The sequence below is a fragment of the Myodes glareolus genome, chromosome 13, assembly GCF_982192425.1.
Source record: "Myodes glareolus chromosome 13, mMyoGla1.1, whole genome shotgun sequence".
Taxonomy (NCBI): Eukaryota; Metazoa; Chordata; class Mammalia; order Rodentia; family Cricetidae; genus Myodes; species Myodes glareolus.
This window is the reverse complement of record NC_142038.1, coordinates 62728778-62741543: the sequence shown is the minus strand read 5'-3', so window position 1 is coordinate 62741543 and position 12766 is coordinate 62728778. Positions and strand designations below refer to the sequence as shown.

Genomic DNA, 12766 nt, shown 5'->3' with positions numbered 1-12766 from the left:
AAATTCTCAATCAATGAATATCACAGTTTGCTGGATTTTTTCCAACCAAGTTTTGTATAGGCTTTGCACCTTTGGGAAACTCAGACACGATTTATGTATTTCAAACAAAAGGTGTTGAAGACAAAAGGCAGATTAGATTAAGGCTAGGTGCCAACATTCCAGAATCAAACCAACTGCAGCTCTGTTGGGGTTCCCCCTACACTAAGTTAAATTGCTGCTCTTGCAGAGGACCTGGGTTCAGTTCCCAATATCCACATCAAGTTTAACCACATATACCTGTAACTTTAGTTTCAGGGAACCCAACATCCTCTTTTGACATTCGTAGACACCAGGCACAGCAAAAAGAGAACATATATAATTAAGGCAAACAATCATACACATCGAACTAATTTTATTAATGTTATAAATAAAGTTGCCTGCCTTTAATCCCAGCATCTGGGAGGCAAAGGCACACAGATCTAAGTTTGAGGCCAGCCTGGTGTAGGGTTTCAGGACAGTCAAAGACACACAGAGAAACCCTGTCTGGAAACACACACACACACACACACACACACACACACACACACACAAAGAAAAAGTTAAGCACAGACACTTTTTATGAAAGCTGTGCAGATGTCTGAAACAATAAAGAACAGAGCCACTCTGTTCAATGATCTAAGAATTAACGTACAATTCAGATTAAGCCAATAAAAAAAAGACAGGATCTCACAATGTATAATGTAGCCCTGGCTGACCTGGAACTCATGTAGGCCAGCCAGGATGATCTCGAACTCAAGAGCCCCTGTGGCCCATGTGCTAAGATTAAAGGTGTGTGCCACTACACCAGTCCACCAATACCTACTTTCTGCAGCTCTAGTACAAACTAGCGCTTTATAGATAAAGTTACTCAGCAGGAATGAACTGAATTTTTGCGTGTCGGTGAGTGAAAGACATTTGTTCAAAAAAGTTCTCCTGGCTTTGGGTATCACTACTAAATATTCTGTAAAATGAAGACGCTGAACTAAAGAGTCCTTAAGTTACTAACTGTCATTTTCAGGTAAGGCATCTACAATCCAAAAGCTAAAAGGAATTCGCCAGCCGAGATCCTCTTTCCTACAAGCAGGGGATCTTTACTCCGCATCACGTGTCTTTAAACTCGCGGTTCAAAAACTGACATACCTGTATTAGTTATACATAAGCAAATTGATCTATCATAGAAAAAGCACAACTCCCAACCCTACATTTTTTTTTCCTTTCAACTTTGTGATTTTTTTTCCTTCTATCTTCCATGAAAAACTACAGGATGAGAAAAACGCCGACTGTATGAGTTTCGGGCTCTAAACTGGTGCTGGGCCCAAATCTCTCGATACTATTTAGTGTTTGGTTGTGAACTTCTTGATTATTTACCTTTTAGTCTGTCACTGCGGACCAAGCACCGGTTCTGCAGAAGGCACGGTAAACGAGAGCGGGACACACTAGTAATCCCCACGCCCGAAGACCCCGGGAAAGTACTCATGAGCCCGGCGGGGATGGGTGGGACGCGCAGAGACAGGGCTAAAAACAGTACCAAGGGGTCGGAGTGTTACCGAGTGCCAGGGCCCGGGAAAGGACGCGGGATCCAGGAAGCTGGGGTGCGGCGTGAGATGCTAGGAGCCCGGAGTGAAAAGAGGGCAGCCTGGGGCAGGGCGCGGGAACACGGCACCTCGGACCGAATCACCGGGAACCTGGAGTACGGTGCGGGGAGGCAGCGAGGAAAGCCAGGGAGCCCGGACCGAATTGGCAGGAACCTGGGAAAAACTAGAGAGCCCAGGCGGAACTCAGGAAGCCGGCGCGGGGAGTTCGGGGTGGGAAGCGAGGAACCTGGGGAAAAGACTGGGAGCCGGGAGCAGGACCCCGGATCCAGGAAGCCGGCAGCCAGAGTCGGACGCGCCCGACCGCTCACCTTTGCGAAGCTCCCGCTCCCACACTGTGACGATGGGCCGCGAGTGTTTGCGATGGTGGATGAGCCACAGGGACAGGGTCTGTACGCTCTGCTGCGAGTTGCTCAACTCGGACAGCTTCTTCTCCAGCGCCGCCTCAGAGAAGGCGGACATCCCTCCGAAACCACGTCCGCGCCGTCCCACGCCGTGGAGCAGAGTGGAGGAGAGTGTCGCCGCCCTCGTCGCCGCCTCGCCCCCACACCCCACCCTTCCCCACGCCCTCACCACCGCCACCCCCGAGTCCGAGGCCGGCCGCAACCTAGCAAGATGGCGCCCGGCCGGCAGTGACGTCATGCGCTGGGCCCCGCCCCTCGCGCTGCTCACCCTGGGAAAGGAGACGACGCCCGGAGGCGGGAGTGAAAGGGAGGAACGAGCGGAAAAGGCAGGTACTGTGAGAGGGCGGGGCAAGGGGGCGGGACGGGGCGAGGAGGGCGGGCCTCCTTGGGCGTGGCCAGGCCTGTGAGAGGCCCTGGGCTTTCTGTTTCTAGGGAAAACTGCTCTGCTACATTAACAGGAAGGACAGATAGCTGAGTGGATTCATGCATGAAGCCTTGGGCTTAAACCTCAGTTCAGTAATTAAATAAGCGAACATACAAATGTGGGCTGTAGCTCAGTTGCCAGAGTTCTTGCCTAGCAGCCTAGATTGCAGCAAGTTCCATGCTCTTTACCCAGCACAGCACTAAAAATCCTGGCCGGCTGCTGCAATCCCATCACTTGGAAAGTGGGGGCACAAGAATCAGAAGCTCCGCCTCAGCTACATGGCAAATTTGAAACCAGCTTAAGGATAATGAAATTCTGTCTCAAAAAAAGCGGGTGGGGGACCAGATAGATGGCTTAGTAATTATTATTACTAATTATTATTAGTAATTATTGCTCTTGCAGAGGACCTGATTTCAATTCCCAGCACCCACATAGGGTGGGTCACAGCCACTTGCAACCCCAACTTTGGGGAATTCAACCCCCTTTTCTGGGTGACTAGGCACCTGTATGTATGCATATATAAACAACACAAAAAATAAAATAAATACATCTTTTTAAAATCAAAACAAGAACTAGTATAGCTCACCCAAGGGATCAACAAGGTTTGGCTGTTTTTCTTTCCCAGACTCAGCTATTGCCAAGTGAGTAAGATTGCTACTTGTCAAGACTATGTGCAGCAGTCATTGTTGCTCTGTGGATTCCCTGGCCAAGCCTTAGCCTCAGTACTTGCTTTTCCTGCTACTTCAGATATGGCTTGAATTCCAGAAAGCCAAGAACTGAAAGGTGCTTCATGTCCTCAATGCTAATGCCCACCTCCTACAAGTTACGCCTGTTCCCAGGGAGGAGTGTGCAGAAAGAGGCCACAATGTGCCACCAGAAGCAAAGTGTCATGACCGCTTTGTTGTACTTCTTCAGACCCTGACCACTTAGACCACGTGACCTACAGTCACCAAGCTAGTCAGCATGTGTTTCGGGGGGAGGGGGTGTGAGGAAGGGTTTCTCTATATAACAGCCCAGGCTGTCCTGGAATTCACTTTGTAGACCAGGCTAGCCCCGAACTCACAGAGATCTGCCTGCCTCTGCCTCCCAAATGCTGGGATTAAAGTCTTGTGCTGCCGCTGCCTGGCATCTGTGTGTGTGTGTGTGTGTGTGTGTGTGTGTGTGTGTGTACTTTGTGTATGTTGTATATATGTGTGGTGTATGTATGCTGTATGGGGTTGTATGTAGCCTGGCCACACACATGCAGATAGGATCCATGCTTCTGCAAAACTCTCTGAATAAGAAATGGGTGCTGATTCCCTCCAGGCACTTTTCTTACCCTCAGAAAGCTGGCCAATATTTCTGTGCACCATCATCAACTTCAACAGCAAAGTTTATTATCAGCTGCTTTATATCAGATTCAAGATCAAGAATTCTACTTAAAAAAGAAGCACAATTTACTGAAAATGTGACGACTATAGAAAAAAATACATCTCGGTGCTTTCAGTAACAGCAGAACAGTCAGATCTACAATAAGCTGCACCAGGAGCTGAGGTTCAAGCCGTGCGGAACTTTGGCGCTGCAGGTAAACAGCTGAACTCTGAAGCATGTGTGCATCACAACATGCACATAGCAATGGGAAAGACAGCGATAGTGGATCTGTTTGTTTTAAGTTATAGAAACAAAATTACAGTTTAACACTTTTTTATTGTTTTGTTTTTTTGATTTAGGATCTCACTGTGTATCCTTAGGTGCTCTGAAACATGCTTCCTAGACCAGACTAGCTTTGAACACACATAGAGACCCATCTGTCTCTGCCTTCTGAGTGCTAGATCAAAGGTGTACACCACTGCTTTGGGATATTTGATTGCACTATGGAACTCCCAAACTGTGTTAATAAAATTAACCTTGGATCAGGAGGCAGAGCAGAGACTAATCGGCAGGAATAGGCCATAGAGAGGACAGAGGGGCCAGGAATGAGGATAGAGAGTCCCACAGGAAGGAGTGGGGATTCGAAGTCTTGAGACAAGGAGAGAGACTCTTCTCTTGCTGGATCTCTGGCCAAATAGAAAGACCAGTTGGTTGCTTCTCGACTCCTCTGATCTAGCAGGTTTTCACCCCAACATCTGACCCAAGTCTTTATTGGTAAACACAATGATAAAGACTTAGTTAAAATCTACATTTGGCAACCAAGCCAGTGCCAGCGTGGTGCTGACTTTAGACTGCAAGGCACAGATGGTAGTTAAAATATTAGTAGATTCAGGTGTAGCTGCTAGGCTGACAAAGAACAAACAAACAAACAACAAAAAACACCACAGCCACTTTTTTTTAAAGTAAGTATTTTACATGAATCGAGAAGCACTTAAGTGTGACAGATGGTCTGGAAGAAAACAGCATATTCTACAGTCGACTTTGGAAAGGATCCAAGTTGGATTCTTAAGCTGCTTTTATATTTTCATGCTTATGACAGTAATAGGTTTATGGATTACTTATATGGTATTATTGATTTAAGTGAGTCTATATAGAGATGTGAGGAAGAGATCTGGTCAGTGAGGAAGAGACCTGTTCAGTCGTCCTCATCAACTTAGACCATGAAACCCAATATGGACAAGTTCAACAGAAGCCAACATATACAGGCTGCCCATGCATGCTTCAGCATTTCCAGAGCATAAATTTTCAGTTATTTTGATATATAGATGTGGCTCAGTATAATGTGTGGGTTTGTATTATCCCTACTGTGTGTGTGGTATGGGGAATACACACAGGTGGTGGTCAGAAAACAACCCTGGGGTGTTGGTCTTCTCCTACCATCTTTATGCGAGCTCCAGAGGTTGAAATTGGTTGTCCAGCTTCTGTGGGAAGCGTCCTTACCTGCTGAGCCATCTCACCGGACTGGTGGTCTGCTGCTACTGCTGTTGCTTCTGGAGACAGAGTGTGGTGGTTTGAAAGCAAATGGCCCCCAAAGAGAGTGGCTCTAACGGGAGTTGTGACCTTGTTGGAGTAGGTGTGGCCTCGTTGGGGGTGTCACTGTTGGAATGGGCTTTGAGGTCTGCTTTGCTCAAGCTACACCCAGTGAGACAATTCTCTTCCTGTTGCCGTTGAACAAGATGTAAAGACTCTCAGCTCCAGCACCTGTAGCATTAATTCTAATTGTTCTTAATAAATAAAAACCCAGAGTCAGCTATCAGGGGGTGAAAGCTGAAAGATCAGAGAAGCAGAGCAGCCACTAGAGAGACCTTTTACCTCTACCAATGATCAGACCAAAGATAAGATCCCATCCTCAGACTGCCTCCCCAGACTGTATCCTCAGACTGCATCTGTCTCCACTAAACCTCAGACTGCAAACTGCAACTCAGACTGCAATTCAGACTGCATCTGAGCTCCTTTTTCCTCCTGCCTTATATTCCTCTCTCCACCCAGCCATATCACTCTTGTCTCCACCTTCCTAGTACTGAAGTTAAAGGTGTGTGCCACCACCGCTTGGTCTCTAGTGGCTTAGTTCTGCACTCTGATCTTCAAGCAAGCTTTATTTGTTAAAACACAAACAAAATATCACTACAAACACCATGTCTGTCTTCATGCTGCCTTGCTTTCCATGATGATGATAATGGACTAAACCTCTGAACTGTAAGTCAGTCACCCCAATTCAATGTTTTCCTTTATAAGAGTTGTTGTGGTCAGGGTGTCTTTTCACACCAATAGAAACCCTAGTTAAAACACAGTCTCTTGTCTCTTAGGTTGGGCTCAGACTTGTGGATATAGTGCTTGGTGAGTTCCAGAGCTGTTACACAGAGAAATCCTGTCTCAAAGAAGGAAAAAGAAAAGGAAAGGAAAGGAAAGAAAAAAAAGAAAGAAATTTTCATGGCCAACCATATTGGTGCTATTCTGTAATCTCAGTGCTTGAGATGCCAAGGCAGACAGATTTCTATGAGCTCAAAGCCAGTTTCCGGAAAGATACATAAGAACACAGGCATTCCTGAAGCATCCTTTGAGAATCACAGTGACTCAAGGACTCTAGCAAAGTTAGGTGTGGTTGCTCACACTTGTATTCTCACACTTGGGGAATGAAATGAGGAGGATCGGAGTTCAAAGCCATTGTGGCTAAGTAGATGATTGGAGGCCAGCCTGGACCCCAAGAGTTCCTGTCTCAAACAAACCAAGAGCAAAGACATCAAATGTTTATTAATCTGTTTGGTAGCCAAGTGTGGTAGTGTGTGGTTGCTGACTGGGTACTTGGCAGGCTCAGGTGTGGAGACTGCTGAAAGTTCAAGGTCAGCGTAAGCAACGTGGAGAGTTTAAGGCTGGCCTGGGATTTAGAGTAAGACTGTGTCAAGAAGAACAAGATGAATGTTTTAAATCTGACTAGTTGTAAGCAGAGTTTGTCCCATTTTTCATAGTATGACACCTTGAAGCTCGGAGGAAGTTTAAGAGGGAACCCTTTCCAGCTCTTCTGCAGTGTTCTCCCCTATATCCACAGTCTTCATTCTCTTCCTGGCATGCCCTTCTGTTTATCCAGTTCCTTTGACCTAGTTGTTAGTACTTAGCATAGTCTGAGTTTAAACCTACACCTCTTCAGAGATACGCATGTATCTTTGTGTGTGTGTGTGTGTGTGTGTGTGTGTGTGTGTGGTGTTTTTAAGACAGGGTTTCTCTGTGTAACAATCCTAGCTGTCCTGGAACTAGTTCTTGTTGACCAGGCTGGCCTCGAACTCATGGAAAGCCACCTGCCTCTGCCTCCCAAGTACTGGGATTAGAGGCGTGCGCCACCACTGCCCGGCTCACATGTATCTTTAACCCTATTCTCTCTTTGCAGCTCTCAATTCCTGTGTTCACTGGGGCTCTATCTTCCTCTTTTCTTACTGCAGTCCTTCCTTCCTCAACTTTGCAAACCATCTTATTCCAGCCTTCTTTTCTTCCCTCCCAATTTAACATGTACAATTTCTTTCCTACCTACGTTGCCCAGTGACTTGTGTGTCTTGTTCAGTACTGGTATTATTATTTGCTCATAATTTAGTATGCATGCTTTCTTGCCAGCGAGATTTTGCTGTCAGTGAATCTTCTGTTTCTCTTGGTCCTCAATTCGACTCATCTGTGACTGTCCTAAACACTCAGTGTATTCTGCACATGTGTGCCTGCTTCTTCTTCAGCCTGCAGAAGCCACGCTTAGAAACATTGTTACTACTGCTGTTTTCACAATATCTGTTATAATAATAATATGTATCCCATAGTTATGACTTGTTTCTCTCCCTCCCTCCCTCCGTCCCTCCCTCCCTTCCCCTGCCCCCTCCCCTTGACAAGGTCTCTCTATCTGGCTGTCCTGGAACTCGCTGTGTAGATCAGGCTGGTCTTGGACTCACAGAGATCCTCCTGCTTCTGCCTTATAAGTGTAGAGATTAAAGGAGAGTGCTTTGTTTTTGTCTCTTAACCACAGATTAGAAAGGAAGAGGTAAAATGGATCTCTCCTCATAGAAATCTTGCTGAGTATGAAGGTATTATGGGGTATCCACTAGCAAAGACTACTCAGACACAGTTTTGAGCCAATTGAAAATCTTTATTAGCTGGCCAGCTACTACACTGGGTGTTCAGGCTCCCAGTATAACCCCGGTCAAACATTTTTCAGGGTGAGTTTTTTGCTTTTTTTTCCAAGACAGAGTTTCTCTGTGTAACTTTGGAGTCTGTCCTGGAACTAGCTGCTGTAGACCAGGCCTCAAACTCACAGAAATTCGCCTGCCTCTGCCTCCTGAGTGCTGGGATTAAAGGCATGTGCCACCACCGCCCGGCTCAGGGTGAGCTTTTAAACACAAAAACTATATCCTGGGTTGACATACTTCAGTTAACAAGAGCAGTTAGCCAGAAGCAGAACTACAAAAGCCAAATAAACAAACTTAGTACATTTAGAGACTCTCCCAGAATCATGGACTTTGATGGATTAGGTGTTTGTTTTCATTTTGGCAGATGATGCTGTCTATGTGCTGAGTTAATGGCACTTCCGTCATGGTTTCAGTTGTGCTAAGGCCTGAGGGCCTGTTACCGTGGGACAGGCCTGTATTCCAAGTATTTGGGTTGCTGGGGTGAGATAATCATAAATTTAAGAACAGTCTGGGCTACATAATAAATTGTAGGTCAAGCTAGACTACAAAGTAAGACACTGTCTCAGAAAACATAAAAACATAAGCAGGGAGATTTGGCACACACCTTTAACCCCAGAACTTGGGAGGCCAGCGGGGATATACAGTGTGATCCTGATTCAAAACAAGAAACATAATTCTAAATAAAAGAAGGCAGATACAAAAGACTATATATTTTGTGATTCCATTTATATGAAATATTCAGAATAAGCTAGCCCAGAAACAGAAAGAGGTTGCCATAGGGGTTGGGGGAATGGGTGACTATTCAATGGGAGTTTCCTTTTGGAGTGATGAAAATATTCCGAAACTAGACAGCATTGATGACTGCATTGGAGTATTGATGTACTAAACAGCAGTAGCTTGTATGCTTAAAGGCAGTTAATTCACAAATTAAAAATTAAAGTAAAATGATTAGTTCCCCATTATGTGAATTTTGCCTCAGTACAAAAGGAGGAAGAAGATAATAGGAAAAGTAAGTTTATTTCCAATTTTATCAATTATACTTGTTTATTTATTGGGTACTAGTTATTGAACCCAGGGCTTCATGTGTGTTAAGGATAGACCACTGAGCTATATCTCCAGCCACATTCCTCAAATTTCTTTTTTTTTTAGTTATAAACTGATTGGCCTAGTAGCTCAGACTTTTTATTAACTCTTACAACTTATATTAGCCAATTATTCTTGTCTATGTTAGCCACGTAGCTTGGTACCTTATTCAACGAGGCAGTCACATCTTGCTTCTTCTGTGGCTAGGTCACGACTGCAGAAATGAGCTTTCCCCTTCCAGAATTCTGTTCTCATCACCCCGACTCTACTTCCTGCCTGGCTACTGGCCAATCAGCATTTATTAAAATACAATTGACAGGGTATAGATCATTGTCGCACAGCACTTCCCCCCGTTTTTGTTTTTGTTTTTTTAATATTTATTTATTATGTATACAATATTCTGTCTGTGTGTCTGCCTGCAGGCCAGAAGAGGGCACCAGATCTCATTTCAGATGGTTGTGAGCCACCATGTGGTTCTGGGAATTGAACTCAGGACCTTTGGAAGAAGAGACAATGCTCTTAACCGCTGAGGCATCTCTCTGGCCCACTTCCCCCCGTTTTTTAAAAAAAATACAAGAACTCTGAATCTGATCTCCTTTGTTTAGCTTTTATCCTGACCATTATCCATAACAACCTGTAACCAACATTCTAAACAAAGAAAAATATCCATAGTTCATTTTTTGGAAATGTGGGCATAGTTTTCTAGGCTACTTCCTGCTGGTTGGGGGCACTGATAATCTTGTGAGACCTAAAGAAAATTTTGAATTATGATAAAGTCCTGATTGGAGTATGTTGTGAGGCTTGATCATCTCAGGCAGCTGTCTTGAATCTGTTCTGGATGTAGAACTCAGACATGAGCCATCCACTCCTATCTGAGATTTTTCAGGGGGTCTTCCTTGATCAAACCTGATTTTTCTTACCCTAGAATGAATCCACAACCTCTCATTTTCTGTGGAAACAAAAACAAAACCTCTTCTCCAAAGTAACATATCTTTTGACAATCCAGGTGTTGGTGGCGCATGCCTATAATCCTAGCACTCTGGAGGCAGAGGCAGGCAGATCTCTGCGAGTTCGAGGCCAACCTGGTCTACAAGAGCTAGTTTCAGGACAGGCTCCAAAGCTACAGAGAAACTCTGTCTCGAAAAAACATGGTGCTAGAGAAAGAGTCAAAAGTTCTACGTCTGGATCAGCAGGCAACTGGAAGAAAGAGCCATTGGGCCTGGCTTGTGCTTCTAAAACTTCAAAACCCACCCCTAGTGACACATTTCCTCCAACAAGGCCATATTTTCTAATATTCAATTTCCTATGATCCCATGAAGGTCATTTTCATTCAAATCACCACAGGGAATTTTGTCTAGCGTGCAGGAAGCCCTGGGTTCAATCCCCAACCCCATACACACTGGGCATTGTGGTACATGCTTGTAATCCCAGCACCAGGATCTCCTGATCTTTGCATGTGCCCCCATTTCCCTTTCTTTCTGTCTCTCTCCCTCTCTCACACACACATGCTACACTTACACTCACACACTCTTTCACACAGTAAATGTTTCTTTTAATTAAAATAAACAACAAATGTTTCATGATTCTGTACTTCCCAGAGTTAAAGAATCACACAAATGTTCATTTACAAACACTGCAAGTAAAAAACCACAGAAGATAAAATTACAGGTTTTCAGGTTTAAATATCCTTCTCAACTGATATCATATGTTATATATTTTATGAACTAAATTAAAACACTTAGAATTAGAAAAGAATAATCTTGCTATCACAATATAGCAGTATTCTTAGAATAAATTCGTCTTTGGTTAAGTCTTTGGCTCTCCTCTGTTTTGATAATGTGCTGATACAATAAATTGGAGAAAGCAATTTAACCTGGGAATCAGCAGATGTGAGCTGTCACGGTCCCCACCAGTCACATAAACAGGTTCATCAGGCCCTTGAGCTAGGAGCCTCTGGGTCTAGAGGGGATCAGAGAAGAGCCACAGTGGAAAGGACTTCAGTAAGTGTTGTTATACACTCACATGGCAGAAGACCCCAGGGTGCTGACAAAATATTGGTGTCTGCAGATGGGATTTGTGTGTGAGGCTGGAGACCTGGCTGCTGAGTCGTGAGTGCTCGCTGTTCCTGCGGAAGACGAGTTCAGCTTCCAGCACCCACAGCAGCAAGCTCACAACCAACTTTGATTTTTAGCTCCTGGGGATCTGATGCCCTCATCAGGCCTTCTCAGGTACCTTGTATATACATCACATATCCACACACATACTTACACGTACTTAAAACTAGTAAAATTAAAAATAAATCTTCTTTTTAAAAATGATAAAAAAACACATGCCATCTCAAAAAAAGAAATCTGGCCAGGTATTGGTGGCACATACCTTTAACACCAGTACTCAGGAAGCAGAGGCAGAGGGATCTCTGAGTTCAAGCCCAGCCTGGTCTACAGAGCATGTTCAAGGACAGCCAGGGCTATGAGGAGAAACCCCGTCTCGAAAAACAAAACAAATAAAAACCACCACCCCCAAAAAAGAAAGGAAGCAATGTGTTGTGCTTCCATCCTCACGTCTCCAGAATCTTCAGTATTACTAAGTCAGTCCCAGGAAACAGAAAATGGAAATGAGGCGCTTTGCTTAAATCCCCTGTTCACACAAATGCTGTGGCACACCCAGGGTGACACCAGGGGACTGACAGTCCATCTTCCAACACAAGCACCATGACACGCTGACTTTAGTTGAGAAACACACGTTTTCTACACAACCTTCTAACGGCTGAACCGAGGGAGTACAAAGATAGCATTGGTTGCCCTGCCTAGGCTAGAGTACACCTAACAAAATGTATCCTCGAAGGATATAAGCAGTAGGCAAGTTACTTCTGAAACTATCCTGAACTCAAAAGGCAAGCCGCTAACGTCATCCCCACATGAGTAGGGATAGTTACAGCTCCTTTCCCTGGATGTCCTTACGCCAACTTTCACCTTCTAGCTTTGTACACAAAAGTGACCAATTCTCTCCCCAGTGACCTGCCCCTGCTTCTGAAGAACTGATACTGTTGTCCCTAAAAACACAGTAGGGCAATTCACACAGCTCTGCAGCCACAGCCCCTTAAGCCATCCCTGAGCCTCTAGCAGTGACAAATTGTTCCATTTCCCAAATCCATTTTCCACTTCTTCCGTCCCTAAAATATACAAACAACATATATGAAGACCCTTCTCTCATCTCTAGACCTTAAAAGTTCCAAGGCTGAGATCTGGTAAACCTGACTAGGTGACTCAAAAGGACAGCGGTAGTTCATATCTACCTTGGCCACACTAAATTGGTTTTCCTGATTTATTCTATTAGTAGCATTATCAAAATAGAGGAACAAAGAACATGTAAAGACTAACATGATTATTCTAAAAATGTTGATAGAGCACACATACTCAGAGTTTTCTTTTTAGAATAGTTTTTTGTGTGTGTGTGTGAGTGAGTGTGAGAGAGAGAGAGTGTGTGTAAGTGTGTAAATGTGGAATGTATATGTGTGTGTGTGTGTATGTGTGTGTGTGATGGTATGTGTGTGAGAAAAAGAGTTGTGTGAGGGTATAAATGTTGGTTTGAGTGTGTATGTGAGTGTATGTGTGTGAGGAAAGAGGGTGTGTGTGTGAGAGGGTGTGTATGTGACTGTATGTGTATGAGTGTGTG

At 44.5% G+C, this 12766-nt stretch overlaps 1 protein-coding gene across 2 annotated transcripts in view; it reads right to left on the bottom strand.

Annotated features, from left to right (window-relative positions):
- Positions 1-2165, bottom strand: part of Rprd1a (regulation of nuclear pre-mRNA domain containing 1A) — a 47231-nt gene extending 45066 nt beyond the window's left edge. Inside the window, exon 1 of one of the 2 annotated variants that reach the window (XM_048442609.3) lies at positions 1922-2165. In XM_048442609.3, coding sequence (XP_048298566.1) covers positions 1922-2072 — 151 coding nt within the window. In that variant the 5' untranslated portion in view covers positions 2073-2165. The remainder of the gene's footprint in view (positions 1-1921) is intronic. The other variant, XM_085700042.2, reaches the window with a different exon arrangement.
- Positions 2166-12766: the final 10601 nt, after the last annotated feature.